The following is a 23,311-nucleotide window of genomic DNA, read 5'->3' as shown; positions in this document are numbered from 1 at the left end:
ACAAGAGGATGCCTTTTGGTTTGGCCTCTGCTGCTGCTGTTTTTCAGAGACTCATGCATTCATTATTTGGTAACATGCCCAACGTACATTGCTTTCAAGATGACATCCTAATCCATGGCAGAGATAAAATCGAACATAATCACTTGTTGGATCGTGTATTAAGTATCCTAAATGAAAGAGGTTTGACAGTCAAATTTTCGAAGTGCAAATTCGCTGTCAGGAGTGTTACGTATTTGGGTCACGTGTTGAGTGAGGAGGGAATTAGGCCCAAACCTGATTTAATTGATGCAATACGTTTAGCGCCGGAACCCAGTTGTAAAGATGATGTAAAGTCCTTTCTTGGTCTCACAGAGTTTTACTCCAAATACATTATGAATTTTTCCTGCAAAACATTCCACATAAGACAGTTACTCAAGAACGGTAGCAAATTTAATTGGTGTAAGGAGTGTGATTATGAATTCAGAAACATTAAAACAGCTATTGCTAATGCTGTTCCTCTGTCAGGTTTTGATCCCAATTTGCCCAGCATTGTTACCACCGATGCCAGCTCGAAAGGTTTAGGTGCAATATTGTCCCAGAGAAAGAGTGATGGCAGTGAAAATTTAATTGCCTATGCTTCTAGGTCTCTGACTGACGCAGAAGTTAAATATTCGGTGATAGAAAGAGAAACATTGGCGTGCGTGTGGGCTTTGGAGCATTTTAGAGCATTTGTCTGGGGCAAACATTGTGAAATTCGTAGTGATCACAAACCTTTGGTTAAATTACTCACCACTAAAGGGATGGCCAAGGCTTCGGCACGTATTGCCAGGTTATCCATGAGACTCCAAGATTTTCTTTACAATGTAACTTATGTTCCTGGTAAGGATAATGTGTCAGCTGATTTCCTTTCCAGAATGCCTTTAAGTGGTAAACATGAAACTGAATCTGAGTGGGATGACTACCATATTGCCTGGTTACACGATGAAGATATTCCTTTTATCAATCAACAGTCGTGGATTGAGGAGTATTCCAAGGATGCTATAATTCAAGAAGTTTTGAAGTACATGGTTGAGGGATGGCCAGAGAAGAAAGATCTGAGCCCTAATTTGAGGAATTTTTGGGAAGTTAGGAATGAATTGTCTCACTTCAAAAGTATACTATGGAGGGGTGATAGAGCTATTCCACCGACTAACCTTAGGAAATCTATTACTTTACAATGCCATGAGGGTCATGGAGGCATCGTTAGAACCAAACAATCTGTTAAAAAATTATTTTGGTGGCCTGGTTACGATATCTTCATTGAAAGGTGTGTTAGAGATTGCGTAAAATGTGCTAATGCCGACAAATCTTTAAAAACCTTGAAACCCAATGAGTACTTTTCTTGTAACCCCAAGAATCCTTGGGAAGTCATTGCATTGGATATTATGGGCCCCATTGGCATTAATAGTAAATATATAATCGCAGCTATAGATGTTTTTTCAAAATGCCCGGTGGTTGAAATTGTAAATAGGGTAGACTCTGATGCTGTTCTAAAATTTTTAGACAGGATTTTTACTGATGAAGGTATTCCCTCCAGGATTGTCACAGACAATGGAGTACAATTTACATCAAAAAAAGCTAAGGAATATTTCAGTAGAGTTGGAATTAGACATTGTACTACCTCTTTATACAATCCCAGTGGCAATGGTTTTATCGAACGATTTAACAGAGTGCTTAAAGGGGCAATTCAATCTGAAGGTATAGCGGATGAGAACTGGGAATTACAAGTCCTTAAAACAGTGTGGATGTATCGTATTACGTTAAATGAAATGACTGGATGTACTCCCTTTGAGATTATGAGAGGGAGAATTGCTAGAACTAAAGTTAATCCTTCTTGGTTGTTTGAGGATCCTGTAGTTACCATGGACTTAGATGTTGTAAGAAACAAATTAAGTAACACTCATGAGCGTTATCAAACGAAATTTGAGCAAAACTGTAGTAACAAGCACACCCATAGTGTAAAGGTAGGGATGCTAGTTAAAACTAAGAAACCTTGGAAGGTCAGGAAGGGAGAAAGTCAATATTCCAAACCTTTCAGGGTAATTGAAGTGTTAAGAAATGTGGTCAGGTTATCTGATGGTAGAGTCTGGAATTTCAGACGCATTGCCATATTAAAAGGTAATGAGTGGGTGTATCCTACTAATAGCCAAGGTGAGCGTGGGACTTTTCTGGACTTTGACCCAGTAATTGAATCGAGTAGGTCAAATTGCAATGAGGAGAGTGGGGGTCATGAGGCTCAAGATTTAGGAGGTGATTCCGACAGAGGCGGGCGGCGGTAGCCGCCCGCCTCGCGGGAACCGCCATATGGCTGCTCCGCGGTCGAAAGACCGCGGAGGCCATTCAGGCTTTCCCGCTGGGCTGGCGGGCGACCGCCAGGAGGCCGCCCGCCAGCCCATCGGGAAACCCCACCCCACAAGGAAGCCGGCTCCGAATGGAGCCGGCGGAGTGGGTATGTGCGACGGGTGCAGTTTGCACCCGTCGCGTATTTCAGTGTCTGCATTGCAGACACTGAAATACACAGTGGGGCCCTCTTATGGGGGCCCCTGCAGTGCCCATGCCATAGGCATGGGCACTGCAGGGGCCCCCAGGGGCCCCGCGGCACCCCCTACCGCCATCCTGTTCCTGGCGGGCGAACCGCCAGGAACAGGATGGCGGTAGGGGGTGTCAGAATCCCCCATGGCGGCGCAGCAAGCTGCGCCGCCATGGGGGATTCCAAGGGCAGCGGAAAACCGGCGGGAGACCGCCGGTTTTCCTTGTCTGACCGCGGCCAAACCGCCGCGGTCAGAATGCCCAGCGGGGCACCGCCAGCCTGTTGGCGGTGCTCCCGCATCCCGGGCCGGGGTCAGAATGACCCCCTTAGTAGTAGAACAAAATGACCTAGATTTCGAGCCTCATAGACTTGAAGAGAATAATTCCTTGAACAGTAACATGTTATTCAAAGAGTCCGGAGCTAAGTCTTCATCTCCAAATATACTTGATGATAACTATGTTACCAAATGTAAAAGGAATAGATGTAAACCAAAATGGCTAGATGACTATGTTAATTAGATCTGCATTATTTTCGTTGACTGTTCTTTAGATTTCATTATTTTTATTGTTTTTCTTTGAATGTTTATATATTTTGGTTATTAAGAAAAGGGAGATGTGTTATGTCGTGCGCGTGTGGTTGCCACTTTGTGTTCATGGCAACGCGTGCATTGTTATGATGTGTATGTAGGTAACGTTCCACTCTCGGTCCGGCAGTTGTTCTCTGCTGATCCAGGAGTGGGACGCTTCTCTGGAGTGGTGCAATAAACATCATACTTACCTTTTCCACTTGTGTATTACTTGACACCCTCCTGTCCTAATCAAGGAGAACAGGGTCCCTCAAGCCCTGACTCCACAAATCAGAGTCAGAGAGTCTGGTTCTTCGACAGGGGAGACCAGTACCTCTGGAAGCATTGAGGGCAGTCGCAACGAAGAGGACCTCCTGTTAGCCAGGATGGCCAAAGGATTGGCTTTGGAGAAGCAGCTCCTAGCCATAGAAAGGGAAAGACAAGAGATGGGTTTAATTCCCATCAATAGTTGCAGCAAAATAAATAGGGTCAGAGAGAATACGGACATCCTAAAAATCCCCAAAGGGATTGTAACAAAATATGAAGATGGTGATGACATCACCAAATGGTTCACAGCTTTTGAGAGGGCTTGTGCAACCAGAAAAGTAAACAGATCTCACTGGGATGCTCTCCATTGAGAAATGTTTACTGGAAAGCGTTGGGATAGTCTCCTGAGGGTGGGCCCGAGCCTCTTCACAGTTCTCAAATGGGTATAAGGGTAAAAACCTTGATCCAAAGAAGGCCTGGTGTCAAATCTGTAGTCAGCATGGACACCAAACTGGAGACAAGGCCTGTCCCAAGAAAAGTGCCACAACAAATACTACTCCAGTTAGTAATGGAATAGCCAGTCTCCAGGTGGGATCAACAGTGTGCCCAGAGGAAATCAGGGTTCACACTGAAGCTACATTAGTCTCTGAGGCTGGGGTGGATTTAGCCACACTTGCTGCCTGACCACCTAACATGCAAAAATACAGGCAGCAGCTCTTAATCAATGGGACTAGAGTAGAAGCCCTGAGAGTACAGGTGCCAGTGTCTAAGGATTTAATTTAACTACTATCAACTATGTCTTTCTGAGTCAGGGATTAAGCAAACGCATCACTAGCTATGAGGTGATCCAACGAAAATAGAGTGATCACACCAAGCTGATGGTCGGCCTTCATCCCCTATGTACACTCGGAAACAGTAATGATGAAGAGCAATACAAGCTCTTGTGGAGGATCAAATGGTCAACAGCTTCCGCAAGGAAGTCTGAAAGTTGAAAAACAAGCTAGGAAGGTTGGCCCCAAATGCACTAAAAAGCAGCCATCATTAAGGACTGGCTGGGCTGTCATTGGATCTGCGTGTACGCCCTTTAAGGGAAATCTTCGATCACAATATAAAAACAATGGAACTCACATGCCCTGAGATAAAAACAAAAAGTACCCAGCGCTTAAGGGCAATGCAAAGGGCACATAGGAAAATTAAAACTATCTATTCAAAGGAGCATCTAAGGTTAGCAGCCAAGAATCATAAGCCCCTGGTTTGGGGGTATAGGAGAAACGCACAGGAGGTCACGGGGATCAAAATCTTCGATCTGATACCCGCTAGCAAAACAACAATGTTGAGAATAGCTGAACTCCCTATGCCATGGGGACTGCAATAGAAGGAATGCTGTTCAAGCAGGTGATTGGATCGCACACATCAAATCCCTTTACATCGAGTGCCAGACCAATCCCAGCTCAAAGATCCCACACCCCCGAAGGGACAAGAAAGAAACTGGTGTAAAGAAGAACTTGCCACCCACGGCAAGGCCAGCACCAAGTGAACTTGCGGTCTGCAACATCCTGAAAAGCTTTGGAAAGGATGGTGCCCCGGGCCCTAATGGCCTACGGGATTCCCTATACAGAAAGGACACACAGTTCTGGGCCACAGCACTGGTGCTGTTGTATGGCGTGGCGAATGCCAGCTCCTTAGTGACTTTCAAGACTAATGGAGGGGCTCTATTCTGCAGCCCATCTTCAAGAAAGGTTTTAACAATGATCCAAGAAACTGTTGTTTAATAACATTACTGGATATGGAGGGCAAAGCCTACGCCAGCACACTACTTGAAGCGCTAGCAAATTGGGCCACTGCTGAGGGTTTATTACCCTTTTACCAAACAAGGTTTTGTGCAGGAAAGTCAACTGTGGATGACATTGTAGCCCTCAGGTATTTAGTTTATCAAGCGGTAATCTGTGCATCTCTCCCCATCTTCGCCTGTTTCATCCACCACTCTGCAGCTTTCAACAGAGTTGCCTAGAACATCCTCAGGGTGAAACCAGAGAGGTGGAGTATCTGCCCTAAACTATTGCGCGCCATTATGTCCATTTACACCAGGACCTGGGTAAGGGTCAAACTCACAAATCGTAAAAATCACCACAGATCGAGGGCTAAAACAGAGCTGTGTGCTAGCCCCGCTCCTATTTAATCTTTATACAGCTGACCTGGGCCCGGCTCTATCCCGTGTGCCCTTATTCACCTCAAGAATTGGAGACATGAAAATCCAACTAATGGTATACGCTGATGACCTAGTACTCTTGGATCACACAAAAATCAGGCAACAAAAAGCCTTCAGAGCCTTGAACACATATAACCTAAAGAATGAACTTGTAGCCAACGCAAGCAAAACAAAAATAGTAATCTTTGGTCGATACCAAAAAAAAAAAAAAAAGGACTTTGAGCCGGTGGTTGGGGGTCACAGAGGCTGGAATGCTTAAAACATTACAACTACTTGGGAGCATGGCTGTGCAAAACCGGAAGACCAACGCTGCATCTACAAAAAATGAAGATCACAGGAAAGATGGTAACGTTTGCACTCTACAAGTTAGATACTACTCTCAATAGTCCAATGACCACGGCCATATGGAGGAAGATTCACGCAAAACTCCTCCGCTTGGTCAATTATGCATAGAAGGCATTCCCTGGAATGCTGGCAAATGGATTAGAAAGAACTCGCCACTAACGGCAGGGCCAGCACAGAGTGAACTTGTGGTCTACAACGTCCTGAAAAGGATCAGAAAGGATGGTGGCAGGTCGTCCAAGCTCCAATGGCCTACCAGGTTCCCTATTCAGAGAGGACATGCAGTTCTGGGCCACACCACTGGCACTGTTTTATGCCGTATCCCAGCTCCTTAAATACATTCCAGACTCATGGAGGGGCTCTCTTCTGCAGCCTAAACGCCCATACATATGGTCAGTCGGGCAAAACTGCTCAATTATGCACAGCAGGCATTCTCCAGAATGCTGGAAACCGAATTAGAAAGTATTTTGCCTTCCCTCCCATACAAGGAATACAGTGATCAGGTTGGAATTTGGCCTCATGCAGCAAAAGGTCGAAATCATGGTCGTGCTGGCAAAATATTACCTCCAGACAACAATTGCTCCTAGTAATACAATGAAGACACTCATAAAAACAATTTTCAGAAGAGCCAATAAACCCTGGTCCACGAATCTCACTGCTGCAAAGGAAATCCTGCAACTTGCTGTGGAGAACTGGGACACAAAAGGTATCAATTATACATGTGTCAAATCTGTAATAAAAAAGCATTACATCTCCATTCATGTGAACTGGACATGGAAGCCATTCTGGCCAAGGACCTACATGACACCCTAACGATGCCACAAATTAGCCATACAACCAAACCTTACCTTCATCAGGCAGTGGGACTATGTGCTCTACACCAATTTTTATCCACAAGGCTAGTACCACTACCAATCAGACAACTGAACCCGTCTTGGAAATCACTTGAAACAAACAAACACTGCAGACTGTAAATATAGAAGGGAGTCGCTGGCATACTTACTACTCTGCTGCCCGGCATTATTACACGCCCCCAGAACGCTACCGAGGCCAATTTTCCAGCAACAGGGCACCCGCTCGCCCAAAGAACCTATTCGCCTCCTATACACTTTGGAGACAGTGGCAGACATAGCCAAATTTGGGAAATATATCTCTCCTGCATGATCCCGGTTAGTAAAGTTTGTCTAATAGTTTGCACTAATCATGGGCTCTAAACAAAGTGTCTTGAATTTTAACTCCTGCATGTTTGCACTAAACATTTGTTACTGATGCCTGCACCTTGGGAGATGTGTCCCTCATAACATCACAAATATTGTACTGTCATCATCTCATTATAAGTTAGGGAACACAAACCTGAACCCTGTCGTGTATTGCAACTTGGAGAGAATAAGCCCTACATTATTTATCAATTTGCTTTTTAACAATCAGTAGTATGTTTCACTGATTGTAATATTTGCCTGCACTGTCTTACATGTGTTTACTTAATTAGCGATTTTATCCAATCATTCTCTTAAATGTATACATTTTGTAATGATTTTTAAGTAATCCTACAACAAAAGGCACTGTCATTGATTTATAAATAAGTTGCAAAATAAATCTGAGATTTGTGTGCTGAACATAAACATTTCAATGTACTTTATTGCAAATTACTAAGGTAAAATATGAGAAACGAACGAGTTACTTACCTTCGGTAACGACTTTTCTGGTGGATACATTAGCTACCTGTGGATTCCTCACCTCATGAATACTCCCATGGCGCCAGCATTCTACGGAAATCTTCTTACTAGTCTCTGCACGTCGACGAGGACGTCACTGTCTCGCACGCGACGCCGTCTGACGTCATACAGGCAATAAGAGGTCCTCGACGACGTGCGGACGTCAGTACCAATCATTTTTTTACGTGCATGAGAACAATCAGGCAATGCAATGAAAGAACAAAGCAACATCCATTATAATGTAAAAATACACCACATTGTATGAATAACTGTAAATCTTTTTATGTACATATATATATATATATATATATAAAACTCTCTCTTTTAAAATATATACACACACCAAGTATATACATAAAGATATATAGACATATACCTACATATATATAAATATATTATATATATACATCTATTGCACCCTCAAAGACCAAGAGGAGCACACTCAAGGATTACTTGGCAAGACCATAAAGGCAACGGGGAGGCGGGTGGGACCGTGAGGAATCCACAGGTAGCTAATGTATCCACCAGAAAAGTCGTTACCGAAGGTAAGTAACTCGTTCTTCTGATGGATACAACTACCTGTGGATTCCTCACCTCATGAATAGAGTCCCAAAGCAGTACCACGCCCGGCGGTGGGTGCCTAAATGGTCAAACCAAGAAATCCTGCAGCACTGACCGTGCAAAATGGCCGTCCCTTCTAACCTCAGAATCTAAACAGTAATGTTTTGCAAAAGTGTGAAGGGACGACCAAGTTGCGGCCTTGCAGATGTCGACCACAGGAACACCTCTGGCTAAGGCCGAAGTGGCCGACTTAGCTCTGGTGGAATGAGCTCTAATGCCCTCAGGAGGATCCTTCTTTGCCAAAGAGTAACATATTTTAATGCAAAGAACAACCCACCTGGATAGTGTTCTCTTGTGGACTGCCTTTCCTCTCCTCTTGCCCACGTATCCAATAAACAGCTGATCCTCCAGCCTGAAATCCTTTGTTCTATCGATAAAGAAGCTCAACGCTCTCTTTGGGTCCAGACGGTGCAGTCTTTCTTCCTCTTTGGAAGGATGAGGCGGAGGATAGAACGTGGACAAAGTAATTGCCTGAGCCAAATGGAAGGGTGAAACAACCTTCGGGAGGAAAGCAGCCTTGGTCCTCAACACCACCTTATCCCCATAAAAAGTTGTATAAGGGGGTTTTACTGATAAGGCCTGCAACTCACTCACTCTCCTTGCTGATGTTATAGCTATCAGGAAGACTGTTTTTAAAACCAAATACCTCAAGGGGCAAGAATGCATAGGTTCAAAAGGGGACCCCATAAGGAAAGTCAGGACTAAGGACAAATCCCATTGCGGCATAACGAATGGCTTTGGAGGATATTGATTTAGAAGACCTTTCAAGAATCTGATAACAATAGGGGATTTAAATAAAGATGGTTGGTCTGGAAGACATATGAAGGCTGACAAGGCCGATAAATAACCTTTAATGGTAGCCACTGCACAGCCTTTCTGCGCCAGAGATAGAGCAAAAGACAAAACGTCCGATAGATGAGCATGTAAAGGATCAATCTGCCTCTCTCCACACCACGCAACAAATTTAGACCACCTATTAGCGTAGATAGATTTAGTGGAGTGTCGCCTGGCCGCTAATATAACATCCACTACCTCAGGCGGGAGAGAGAAGGAACTCAGGTTGCCCCGTTCAATCTCCAGGCATGTAGGTGCAGACTCTGGAGGTTGGGGTGTAGAACCTGCCCCTGCGACTGTGAGAGGAGGTCTGCCCTGAAAGGGAGACGGAGCGGCGGGCACGTTGAGAGTTGGAGAAGGTCGGAGTACCACACCCTCCTTGGCCAATCCGGAGCTATTAAGATTACTAGAGCCCGGTCTTGGCGAATCTTCCTCAATACTCGAGGAATCAAGGGTATGGGAGGAAACGCGTAAAGCAACTGGCCGCACCAGGTCATTTGAAACGCGTCCCCCAACGCTTCCTGCATCGGATACTGAAGGCTGCAGAACAACGGACAATGCGCGTTCTCTCGAGTGGCGAACAGATCTACCCGAGGAAACCCCCACTTGTGGAAGATTAAACGGACTTGATCTGGATGGAGACGCCACTCGTGGTCTGCCGAGAAGTGGCGACTGAGACTGTCCGCACGCACGTTCAAGACTCCGGCCAGATGGTTTGCTATCAAGCAAATCCGATGGTCCTTTGCCCAGGACCATAGTCGAAGAGCTTCTCTGCAGAGAAGGTACGACCCCACTCCTCCCTGCTTGTTTATGTACCACATCGTGGTAGTATTGTCCGTTAGGACCTGTACCGACTGACCACGAAGGGAAGGGAGGAAGGCCTTGAGAGCCAGACGTACAGCCCGTAACTCTAACAGATTGATGTGAAAAATCTGTTCCTCTGGAGACCAAAGACCTTTGATCTCCAGATCCCCCAGATGAGCTCCCCACCCTAGAGTGGAAGCATCCGTTATGACTGTGGCCACTGGTGGCGACTGCTGGAACGGCTTTCCTTGTGAAAGATTGTTGCTTGCAATCCACCACTTCAAATCCACAGCAGCATCTCTGGAGATCTTGACAGTACCCTCTAGATCCCCTCTGTGTTGAGACCACTGCCTTCGGAGGCACCACTGAAGAGCCCTCATGTGCCAGCGAGCATGCATGACCAACAGAATGCAGGAGGCAAAAAGACCGAGCAGACGAAGGACCTTGAGGACTGGAACTACCGCTCCATTTCGAAACATTGGAACCAAATCCTGAATATCTTGAATCCGCTGAGGCGGAGGAAAGGCCCGACCCAATGTTGTATCCAGTACTGCCCCTATGAACAGGAGGCGCTGAGAGGGCTCCAGGTGAGATTTGGGCTCGTTCACCGAAAAGCCCAGGTCGAACAACAACTGGGTTGTTGACTGCAGATGACGCAACACAAGCTCCGGGGACTTGGCTTTGATCAACCAATCGTCCAAGTAAGGGAATACTGCTATCCCCTTCCTTCTGAGCTCTGCCGCAACCACCGACATCACCTTCGTGAAGACTCGAGGTGCTGAAGTAAGACCAAACGGAAGGACCGCAAACTGGTAGTGTTGCGATCCCACCACAAACCGGAGATACTTCCTGTGTGACTTGAGTATCGGGATATGAAAGTAAGCATCCTGCAAGTCGACAGACACCATCCAGTCTTCCATGTTCAACGCCAAAAGCACCTGTGCTAGGGTCAGCATCTTGAACTTTTCCTGCTTGAGGAACCAATTCAAGATCCTCAGGTCCAGAATTGGTCTCAAACGACCATCCTTCTTGGGAATCAGGAAATACCTTGAGTAAACTCCTTGACCCCTTTCCTGCTCCGGGACCAACTCCACCGCGCCCTTTAAAAGGAGGACTTCTACCTCCTGTTCTAGCAACAGGAGGTGTTCTTGTGAACAATACGAAGGGCGGGGCGGGATGAGGGGCGGAAACTCCCGAAAGGGAAGGGTGTAGCCTTTTCCCACAACACTGAGAACCCAAGTGTCCGACGTAACAGTCTCCCATTTGGTGAGAAAATGCTGTAATCTTCCCCCTACAGGAGAGGAGTGAGTGGGAAATGGTGGAAGCCTAAGGCTGCTTCCCCTGCTGCACCCCGCCAGAGGATGAGGAAGAGGCAGAGTGCTGCTGAGAGGCTCCCCTGGTGCGGACCCTACCCCTCCCCCTAAAAGATCTATAGGGGTGGGAAGAGGCAGGTTGCTGATATCTTCCCCGAAAGGAAGAGGAGGAAGAGCCACGCCCAAATCCACGAAACCTCCTGAAGAATCTGGAAGAGGCCGTGGAAGAAGGAGCTTGGAGTCCCAACGACTTAGCCGTGGCCCTGCTCTCCTTAAAACGTTCCAAGGCCGAATCAGCCTTAGCCCCAAACAGTTTGTCCCCATCAAACGGGAGATCCAACAATGTGGACTGTACATCTGCCGAAAAGCCCGAGTTACGGAGCCAGGCCTGTCTCCTTTCCACCACAGTTGTGCCCATTGCTCTGGCTACCGAGTCGGTGGTATCCAGTCCCGTCTGGATAATTTGGGTCGCAGCAGCCTGGGCATCAGAGACAAGATCCAAAAGACCCTGGGGAAGCTCTGTAAACGAAGAGGAGATGTCATCCATCAGAGCATGAATATACCTCCCCAGGATACAGGTCGCATTAGTGGCCTTTAACGCCAGACTGCAGGACGAAAAAATCTTCTTCGACTGCGCCTCTAGCTTTTTTGAGTCTCTGTCCCCAGGCACCGTCGGGAAAGAACCAGGCGCTGACTTGGACGAACAGGAGGCCTGCACTACCAAGCTCTCCGGCGTAGGGTGCCTAGATAGGAAACCAGGATCAGTTGGAGCCGTCCGATACCTCCTGGCCACGGCTCTGTGAACTGCTGGGGAAGATGCCGGCCTCTTCCACACCTCTAAAACCGGATCCAGCAGAGCGTCATTAAAAGGTAACAGAGGCTCCGCCGCGGCTGAGGCCGGATGCAACACCTCCGTCAAAAGGTTTTGTTTTGCCTCCACCACCGGCAAAGGCAGGTCCAAAAAACTAGCTGCCTTCCGTACCACTGTATGAAAGGAAGCAGCTTCCTCAGTATATTCCCCCGGGGACGAAAGGTCCCACTCAGGGGAAGTGTCCAGCCCACTGGCCGACTCCAGTCCACGCAGCCCATCACCCGAGTCCTCTAGCTCTCCTTCCTCTAGGGCTCGTTGGTACTCCTGCTCTTCTAGTACCCGGAGAGCACGTCTCCTCGAATGAAGTCGTTGTTCAATACGCGGAGTCGACAATGCCTCCGCCGAAGTCGAAGATCGGCGCCGATCTTCAGAAGCCACCGACGCCGCGTCCGGCGCCACATGTAACTTCGGCGCCGACGAAAGAGCAGCTGAAGCAGATGGACCCACCGGAGTCACAGGCCGAAATCCCGACGTCGACGGGATGGAAATCCCCGGGGCCAATCCTTCTGAAGCCACCGGAGCGGCCACCGGCGCCGACACTGGCGCCGAGCCCACGTTCCCAAACGGGAGAAAGGGCATAAAGGGTGCCGGCCGAAGAGGCGCAGGATCACCCAAAGAAAAGGCCAAAGGCCCAGCCGGAGCACCCCCTGGAGCCATCTGTTGGAAGATGGCATACATCGCATTCAAGAATGCGGAACTATCGGCTCCAGGGGTGGGAAAAGCCGGATACTGGGGTGCCTGTCTCGGAGGCGACCCCGACTCCGGCCTCGGCGTCTGCGCCGGAGAAAACACTTGAGGCTCCAATACCTCAATCACCGACGCCTGTCCAGGCGAAGTTGGTGACGCCGGAGAGGGCAACGGCGTCGAAGGATGCGGCGTCACCGTGGGGCTGACCTCCCATGTCTTTCGGCGCCGATCCGGAGACCTGGAACGAGCCTCCCTTGAATGACGCCGAGATTCTCTACGGCGCCGGGAGTCTCGATGACGCCGATGTTTTGGAGAAGACTTCTTGTGATGCTTCTCCTTTGACTTGGCCATAAACAGCTTCGCCTCACGTTCTTTAAGGGCCTTCGGATTCATGTGCTGACATGAATCACAAGTCGAGACGTCGTGGTCGGAGCTCAAACACCAAAGGCAATCGGAATGAGGATCCGTCACCGACATCTTGCCTCCACACTCACGACAAGGCTTAAATCCAGACTTTCTCTGCGACATTATTTCCACGGAGAAAGAGTACGCAGCAAGATATACACTGTAACCGCAAGAGTAACAGTTGCTCCCTCGAAGATAACCGTTTCGAATGCACGGAAAAAAGGGAACTGACGTCCGCACGTCGTCGAGGACCTCTTATTGCCTGTATGACGTCAGACGGCGTCGCGTGCGAGACAGTGACGTCCTCGTCGACGTGCAGAGACTAGTAAGAAGATTTCCGTAGAATGCTGGCGCCATGGGAGTATTCATGAGGTGAGGAATCCACAGGTAGTTGTATCCATCAGAAACATTTTTTACTGATGCCTGCACCTTGGGAGATGTGTCCCTCATAACATCACAAATATTGTACTGTCATCATCTCATTATAAGTTAGGGAACACAAACCTGAACCCTGTCGTGTATTGCAACTTGGAGAGAATAAGCCCTACATTATTTATCAATTTGCTTTTTAACAATCAGTAGTATGTTTCACTGATTGTAATATTTGCCTGCACTGTCTTACATGTGTTTACTTAATTAGCGATTTTATCCAATCATTCTCTTAAATGTATACATTTTGTAATGATTTTTAAGTAATCCTACAACAAAAGCCACTGTCATTGATTTATAAATAAGTTGCAAAATAAATCTGAGATTTGTGTACTGAACATAAACATTTCAATGTACTTTATTGCAAATTACTAAGGTAAAATATGAGAAAAACATTTTTTGTAATGAAAATTGAATAACTGATCATTGTCAGCCTCAATCCTTTCTTTTGAGAATATATTACCTATAGTGTAAGGAATGAACATTACACCTCTAAGGCCCCTCTACTAGTGTGCTTCTTATGGCATCCTTCCCCTCTTTAGTTTTGAAAACACCTTTGACATGTTATATCCTAACTCAATTACATTGTAAACCAATGCAATACCCTTGCAGATGCCCTACGGTTCCCAGGGTTAATTACTTGAGGGATGGGTTAGAGAATTGCATAAATCACAACCATGCGGAGAAGTGTGTAGTTCAAAAGTACTTAATGTATGGACTATCCCAGTTCAGGTCATTTGCCCAAGTAAAACTTTCAAAGATAATGTACGAATTTTCCATGAGTTCAAATGTATGGTGCATGCTTTGCCCTACTAGACGTTTTTTCAGGTCTTGACAGGATCAATGACTTGCACCAATAAGCATAACGCTTTATAGCTGTAATATTAATTGCATGGTGTCTGAGAGAGTAACAACATATAAAATGCGTATTATAAAGCAGTGCGCTCTTTAAGCGCCAGACTTTGAGTACCTGTTAATACTGTCATTTGCAGACTGGACTCCACTGTCTATTTGTAGAACTGTTTTGTAATCAACATATGCTTGTCTGTATTTCTCCACAGATTCATATGCCATTGCTCGACGAAGCAAAGGTTTAATGGAAAATGGCTGGAGTTCCAAAGCTCTAGAAAAAAAACAATAGGATTAGATTTAAAATGTTTCATAACTTTATGTTATTACAAAGCTCTGAAATAAACCTACACAAATTACAGTGCAACTTTTATAGCCAGTACAAATATTAAAAAATATGTCTGCATTTTCTTTGGTCAGGCAGATCTGTTCTTGTCTTTTTGAACAGTAATAAACTAACTGGAGTGAACAGTAACAGGAAGAAAGAAAAGGGGTGCAATTGGGAGGAATGAGGGGGGGTGTCTAACAGTGATTTAGGTCGAGACCCAAGTAATTTGGGGGTCGGAGAAAGCAGAGCCACCTGTGAAGTTGAAGAGATACCAAAGATAAGGTGTGGGCTGTCTAACCATTGAAATGATGAAAGACTATAAATTAAGGTGAGGTCTTGTAGTGTGAATTATTTAACCATTATATCAGAATTTACCATAGTTTTACTAAACTGTATCAAATGATTTCGAATTCCCAATCATACACAGTATTTACTCTTCGTTAGCATTTTGATGACTACTAACAAACTGCATTTTCTATTACTACTACAAAACTACTAAATGTTATTCAGAAACCTAGGTGTGTACATCTCCAACTCTTCTATCCTTTCTATGGGAAGATTCTTACAAATGTTAGTCTAGTACTTAGAAGTAAATGGGGTGTACTTACTACAAAACAAATGGGGTTTAGGGAGAAGAAAGGAGGGGTTAGAGAAGCGTTTAGGGAGGGACGTGCAGCAATCCACAAAATAGTAAACGCATTCCTATTTATAAACTGCACTTCTGTAGTTACTACAACCAAGGAGGACCCAAAACAGTGGTAAATATACTTCCATTCATAGATTAAGTGTAGCATCACACATGGCCAACCAGTAGTACTCCAACACCTTCCCATAGAAAACAATGGAGGCCGGGACTTAAAATAAAACCTACTAGCAAATAATGTTCAATTCATTTATCATTAAACTAGTTAAAAATATAATTTATTGTTAAAAAAGTAACTAAAAATAAAACATTGTCGCTTTATTTTAACTTAATTTAATTACTTTTTCATTTAAACGTGCATTTTACACGATTTTTAATGAAATACAATTAAACTACTTTTAATTAATTCTGTATATTACTTTTAATAATTATTATGTAATAAAATGTTTTATTTGCAGATACCTTTAACATTGAATTACATGTATGTATATTTAAATATTTTAAATAATGAACGCAATTTAGAATACTTTGCCCTGGGGTTCTATTTTAAGTCCTAGCCTCCATTATTTTCTGCATGAGGGTATTGCATCGTAGTGGTTGTCCTTGTATGGTGCTGGTGTTACTACTGCACCTTTTTGGCTGTAGTAACTTTACACTAGTAAGTTTGGCTCTACCTTTTTCAGTGAATGGAGACATGCAAGGCTACACTTTCTGAGTAACTTTACACTCCCAAATGGCAAATAACCAAAATAATAGAGTTACTCCGAAGTATAAGAGTAAATTTGCACATGTACCTCACTCACATATGTAAGTTAACTTTATGGAACCCCATTTACCGTTCACTCTGAAGTATACCCTCTTCAGAAGATGTCTAAAGAGTTTACTTTCTACTAAGCATGCAAGAGTACCTGTCATGGGCCAATTTCTGAAGAGGATAAACTTAAAAGCAAATTGTCATGAAAAGCCCTCAGATAGGCAAGAATAAGCTAATCATTCTGAATAACTGACAACAAATAGGGCCTTTGGAGCAAATGGTTGGCTTTCAAAGCAGTTGCTGTTACATCTGTATTGAAACACTTTATTAGAAATAACAGGTACACTTATGAGAGCACATAAAATGTTTAGGTCAGCAAACATATTTAATTTCTGCTATAATCCTTTTGCCTAGCCTTGGTCTCACTGGCAGAACAGGTGCACATTTTAAGGCAGAAGACAGTGTCACATTCACAAGTCCAAGAAAGTGTTTCTCCCGACTGAAAGATTTCACTCAGATTCTAGGCATAAATGGCATAATGTGCATTGTTAGAAAAATTGGCAAAACCGGAATTCTCTAAAAAGTACATAGCTACTAACTACAGTATAATGTGTCAACAGCATCGCTAGGTTTGAAACACAAATGGGAAATGTATAGGGGACAGATTGAAGAAGTGGACAGAGAAGAGGCACAATCATACCTAGACAGTTGGTCATACATCTAGCTTTAGACTCATCCAACTAAAAAAACTCAATTAAATTACATCATCATACGTCAACCCTGCATGCAATGGATCTTTTCTCTAGCCCACAGTGAGAGGGATGCTGACACAATGAAAACACATCCTTCCACGCATTATAGGCTTGCCTTACGGTCCGTTTGTTCTTGGTAAAGGTTTGGTTGGATTTGGCAGCTGTCACAGCCATGCAAACACCATTGGCACCACTGATAACAGCTCTGGAAAAGATTGAACTCACTTGGTATAAAACATTCCTTAACACAGTGAGTAGGTAGCTGGCTCTGTATATACTATCTCAAAGTGAGAGATAGTGTGCCCATAGTCCAAGGGTTCCCCTTAGAGGTTGATAGTGGCAAAATTAGATAATACTAATGCTCTATTTTGTGGTGGTGTGGTCGAGTAGTAGGCTTATCAGAGGGTAGTGTTAAGCATTTGTTGTACACACACAGGCAATAAATGAGGAACACACACTCAAAGACTTTTTCCAGGCCAATAGGTTTTGATATAGAAACATTTATTTTTATTTTTAGAACCACAAAATTTAAATTTGAGGTAAGTACATAAAATGCAAGGTACTTCACACAGGTAAGTATAGAACTTTGATTTAAAACTAGTACACACAGGTTTGGTAAAAATGGCAAATAGCTATGTTATAAGTCGACACTGCAAAAATCAACAGTTCTTGGGGGAGGTAAATATTGGTTAGTTTTTCAGGTAAGTAAAGCACTTACACAGTCAGTCTCCTGGGCACAGGGACCCCACTGTTGGGGGTTCAAGGCACCCCCAAAGCCACAGCACCAGCAACACAGGGTCGGTCAGGTGTAGAGGTCAAAGGAGGGCCCAAAACACATAGGCACCTATGGAGAACAGGGGTGCTCCGGTTCCAGTCCGCTAGCAGGTAAGTACCTGCGTTCTTAGGGAGCAGACCAGGGTTTTTTTGTAGATCACTGGGGGGGGGGGGGGGTTGGGGGAGAGACACACAAGCACACAAAACACACCCTCAGCGGCACAGGGGCAGCCGGGTGCAGTGTGCAAAGTAAGCAATGGGTTTGCTGTAGAAATCAATGGAGGGACCCGGGGTCACTCTGGCAATGCAGGTAGGGCACAGGGGGGCTTCTCGGGCCATACACCGACTGAGCTAGGATGAGGGCCGCCTGCTGGTCACTCCTCCACTGGTAGGTGGTTCCTCTCGGTCCTTGGGGCTGCGAGTTCAGTGCTTGGTGCGGGCATCGGGTTCCTTTGTTACCAGGCAGTTGCGGTCAGGGGGAGCCGCTGGATCCTCTCTGCAGGCATCGCAGTGGTGTGCAGGGGGGGTCGACTCAAGGTGTCCATGTTGTTGGAGTCACCTGGGAGTCCTTTCTGCAGTGTTTGTTGTCCTGAACTCGAGCCAGGGGCATCGGGTGCAGAGTGTGAAGACTCACGCTTCTGGCGGGAAGTGAGAGTCCCTTTAAAGTTGTTTCTTTGTTGCAATTTTGTTGCTGTTTCTGGACAGAGCCACTATCCTCAGGAGGTTCTTGGTCCTTAAGGTGCAGGTCTGTCCTCCGAGTCCTCAGAGGTCGCTGGTCCCGCTGGATGCGTCGCTGTGCAGGTTCTTTGAGTCTGGAGACAGGCCGGTAGGACTGGGACCAAGTCAGTTGTCGTCTCCGTCGTCTCTGCAGGGCTTTCAGGTCAGCAGTCCTTCTTGTTGTTGTAAGTTGCAAGAATCTGATTTCCTGGGTTCAGGGTCACCCCTAAATACTGAATTTAGGGGGTTGTTTAGGTCTGGGGGCAGGAGCCAATTGCTACTGCCCTGGACGGTGGCTACACCCTCTTTGTGCCTCTTCCCTGAGGGGAGGAGGCACATCCCTAATCCTATTGGGGGGAATTCTCCAAAATAAGATGGAGGATTTCCTTAGGCAGGGGTCACCTCAGCTCAGGACACCTTAGGGGCTGGCTCGACTGGTGGGTGACTCCTCCTTGTTTTTCTCATTATCTCCTCCGGACTTGCTGTCAAAAGTAGGGGCTGTGTCCGGAGGGGCGGGCATCTCCACTAGCTGGGATGCCGTGAGGCGTTGTAACAACAGGCATGAGCCTTTGAGGCTCACCGCCAGGTGTTACAGTTCCTGCAGAGGGAGGTGAGAAGCACCTCCACCCAGTGCAGGCTTTGTTCCTGGCCACAGAGTGAGAAAGGCACTCACCCCATGTGGCCAGAAACTCGTCCGGTTGTGGCAGGCTGGCAGGAACTGGTCAGCCTAACACTAAGAATCGGACTGGCTTGCAGTGGGGCATCTCTAAGATGCCCTCTGTGTTCATTTTGCAATAAATCCCACACTGGCATCAGTGTGCATTTATTGTGCTGAGACGTTTGATACCAAACTTCCCAGATTTCAGTGTAGCCATTATGTAACTGTGGAGTTCGTAATTGACAAACTCCCTGACCATATACTCTTTATGGCTACCCTGCACTTACAGTGTCTGAGGTTTGGCTTAGACACTGCTGGGGCATAGTGCTCATGCAACTATGCCCTCACCTGTGGTATAGTGCGCCCTGCCTTAGGGCTGTAAGGCCTGCTAGAGGGGTGACTTACCTATGCCACAGGCAGTGAGTTGAGGGCATGGCACCCTGAGGAGTGTGCCATGTCGACTTAGTCATTTTCTCCCCACCAGCACACACCAGCTGTGAGGCAGTGTGCATGTGCTGAGTGAGGGGTCCCCAAGGTGGCATAATACATGCAGCAGCCCTCAGAGACCTTCCCTGGCCACAGGGCCCTTAGTACCAGGGGTACCAGTTACAAGTGACTTATCTGTGTGCCAGGGCTGCGCCAATTGTAGAAACAAAGGTACAGTTTAGGGAACAAACACTGGTGGTGGGGTCTAGTTAGCAGGGTCCCAGCACACTTTCAATCATAACTGGCAAAAGGCAAAAAGTTAGGGGGTAACAATGCCAAGGGAGGCATTTCCCTACACAGTGGATTTAATAATAGCCTGCAGGGCTATTTCAGGGAGGGGTAATGATACACAGACAGACACGTGGAAAAAGTTGGACATCCAGAAATGAGTGGCATGGCTGCTTTAAAAAGGGGCAAACTATTTGAGTGTCACAGGGAGATACCTGAGGGGTTGTAGTGAGGTGGTAGAGTGGATTGCTATAAGAGACAGAGGTGTAAAGTGCCGCCAAAAAGTATAGCAACTAACTTGTTAACTGGTCTCTTTTCCCAAAAACGAAGACTTGTAACGCTGTCTCTTGTTATATGCTGCCATGAAAGATGTGATTTTTTGTTTTACGGAAATCAATGAAAATGTTTTTAAACAGAACAAATGAGCTAAAATGAACAAGTTACTTACCTTTGGTAACAAATGATCTGGTAGAGAAATATTCTAGCTGTTACTTTAGAATTTCCCTCAAGCATCAAGACTGGATCCGGAGATCTTTCTTAGAACAGTACCCTTGCCCGCAGTCAAGTGCTGTCGGTCGACTCCACGTCTTTTGTTAGTGTCATGGTCTCCGTGATGACATTGCAGTCATATATAAGAGCCACCCTGGCGTACTGACTGCAGTTTCTTTTCACGACTTTACACGGCAGTAGAGCGAAGCCATGAAGAACACTGAGAATGGTGCCCTGAAAAGAGGATCCCTGTCCCTAGAGATTAGTTTGCAGTGGAGGGAGGATGGATGGGTCGGTAAGGAATATCCAGCTAGAATATGTCTCTACCAGATAATTAGTTACCGAAGGTAAGTAACTTGTGCATCTGATAGAGACTTCTAGTTGCAGATTACTTACCTTAGAATAGATACCCAAGCAATACCATCCTTGGCGGTGGGCTGTAATCCAAGATCATACTAATCAGTCCTGCAGGACCGAACGGCCAAAGTAGCCATTTCTAGGGGCCTCACTATCCAGGCAGTAATGTTTTACGCATGTGTGCAGAGATGCCCAGGTTGCTGCATGGCAGATGTCCAGGACAGAAACTCTGGGTGCCAACTCTGTGGTGTCAGCAGTTGATCTGGTGGAGTGAGCACGAAAAACGGTCAGAGGGTTGCGTAGCAAATCTTAATGCAGAGCACCACCCATAGTGAAATGGCCGCTTCTGCACCATCTTTCTTTCTTCACACCCACATATCCTGTGAAGAGATGCTCGTCCACCTGGAAATCTTTGGTACGACTGAGTTAGAACGCCAAGGCTCTTTTTGGATCCAGAGAGTGGAGTCTCTCCTTTTCAGGAGAAGGATATGGAGGTGCCTAAAAAGTTGGCAAAGTTATGGATTGACCTACATGAAAGAGTGTAACCAACTTCTGTTCCCACGGCAGAGTCTGTATATTCCATCTGGCATGTGAGACCAGCAGGAAGCAGGAGGCCATGAAGCCTAGCAGTATTAGAGACATTCTCACTGAAATCCAGGATAGAGGCTGAAATATCGGTATCATAGCCTGAATATCCTGTGTAGGAAGCTGGCTCTGTGTATACTATATCAAAATGAGGTACAGTGTGCACAGAGTCCAGGGGTTACCCGGAGGCTTAACAGAGGCTAAAGTAGATAATACTAATGCTCTCTTTTGTGGTAGTGTGGTCGAGCAGTTAGGCTTACTGGAGGGTAGTGCAAAGCTTTTTTTGTGCACACACAGTCAATTAATAAGGCACACACTCAATGACTAACTCTAGGCCAATGTTTTTATATAGCAAAAATATAATTTGTTACTTTATTACTTGAACCAAAAGATGTTGTTGCAAGTAAGTACAGTTGTATCATATGTATCAAATGTATTTTGTTTAAGTTTAGGAGATAAAGCAGTTTACAAGTAACACTTTTCAAGTTTAGAAGTTGACAGTGCAATTTTTCATAGGAACCAATGCAGTCCTAGGTAAGAAAAAGTGTTAGCACAGATAACAGGTAAGTACTCGACTTACTATCCCAGTCTTCAGGGATTAGGATGTCAAAAGGTCATCGTTCAGGTTGACCCTAAAAGCGCACTACCAGGAACACAGGGCCAGCCAGGTGCAGAGGTCAACGTTGGTGTTGGGTTTTCAATGGAATCCTATGAGGATTGGGAGCACTCAGAAGAAAAAAGATTGCAGGTAAGTACCCGTGGCTTGAGGACACAGTGCTAGGGGGTTTAGGTCAGTAACAAACACACATCCTCAGTGGCACAGGGGAAGCTGGATGCAGGGTGCAAACAGAGCATTGGGTGCCTGATGCTTTTCAATGGGGGATCCCTGGGGGGTCACAAAGATGTTGCAGGCTGGGCCCAGGGGATCGTTCTGGAAAACCAAAGGCTGGACAGGAATGAGAGGAACTCGCTGTACGTTGCTGGACCGTCGGTCGGATTCCCCAAGGCCAGGGGCCAGCGGATGCAGGGGTACCTTTGAGCATCGGTGTAGGAAGCTTCCCTGGTGTGTGGTCCAGGTATCCCCTATTAGTGAAGTATAGGCAGTGTCTAGGAAGACAGGGCTCTATAGAGATAGCTATGGATGAGCAGCCAAGACTTATCTAGGAGACATGCAATACCATTTCAGTCGAACAGTAACTTATCACACATGAAAGAACCACACAGTGTTACAAAAATAAAGGTACTTTTTTATAGTAAAACAACACTAGAATGCTTATAGGCAGTTCCCCCCCCAACTGGAAGTGAGTACACACTAATTATATACACAATAACAATCAGCAATTAGCATAGAAACAATGAGCATTGGTAATACTCAGTAAAAATAGAGAGTGGAATGCGAGATAAAGTCCCCCAACCAAGGATGTGGCGTTGTTAGAGGGGAGCTGGAAGAACTAGGAACCCCAAGAGGTGAGTACCTAAGTGGCCCCCAGAGATCAGGAGAGCAGAGGTAGGTGCCTGGTCTTACTAAGGACTAACAGGAGGACTTGCAAAAAGGATTGTATAAGAACAGGACCACATTAGAGGAAACCAAAAGTGGATTCCGGTAGAAGATGATCTGAAAAAGAAGGTAACAGGGTTCAGCCCACTATGGAGTGTCCAGTGGGGGCAGTGGTGCAGAACCAGGTCGACGAGGGGAGAAGAAGACCATCTGTGGAGGCCAGGAGCCAAGGAGGAGTCCTTGGAGCGGTGAAGGTGGTGTCCCATGTCAGTTGTCCGGTTGCAGATGGTCAGTTGTGTTGGAGAACCACAAACAAGCATTGTCAAATGCAAGAGGAGTAAAAGAAGTGCTGCCTGGCGGCAGAGGATCAGCAAAGCCCAGGAGATTCGACCCTTGGAAGGGAGTCTGAGGTGACCCTCGGCAGTTGGGAGAGCCAACAGAAGCAGTCACAGCCCTCACGGGCAATCCACCTGCAGCAGGCACAGTAAGTCGCAGTGAGGTCCAGTCAGCACACCTTAAGAGGAGGCCCACGTCGCTGGAGCAGCAGAGAGGCGACTCTGCTTGACAGGAAGAAGTGCTGGGG

At 46.0% G+C, this 23,311-nt stretch overlaps 1 protein-coding gene across 1 annotated transcript in view; it reads right to left on the bottom strand.

The window, feature by feature from the left end:
* Positions 1 to 23,311, bottom strand: part of SPAG1 (sperm associated antigen 1) — a 697,262-nt gene that overhangs the window by 174,912 nt on the left and 499,039 nt on the right. Inside the window, exon 13 of the mRNA XM_069220554.1 lies at positions 14,581 to 14,733. Coding sequence (XP_069076655.1) covers positions 14,581 to 14,733 — 153 coding nt within the window. The remainder of the gene's footprint in view (positions 1 to 14,580; positions 14,734 to 23,311) is intronic.

This window comes from Pleurodeles waltl, chromosome 2_2 (assembly GCF_031143425.1).
Source record: "Pleurodeles waltl isolate 20211129_DDA chromosome 2_2, aPleWal1.hap1.20221129, whole genome shotgun sequence".
Classification (NCBI taxonomy): Eukaryota; Metazoa; Chordata; class Amphibia; order Caudata; family Salamandridae; genus Pleurodeles; species Pleurodeles waltl.
The sequence above is the reverse complement of the archived record's forward strand: the minus strand, read 5'-3'. Positions and strand labels throughout refer to the sequence as shown.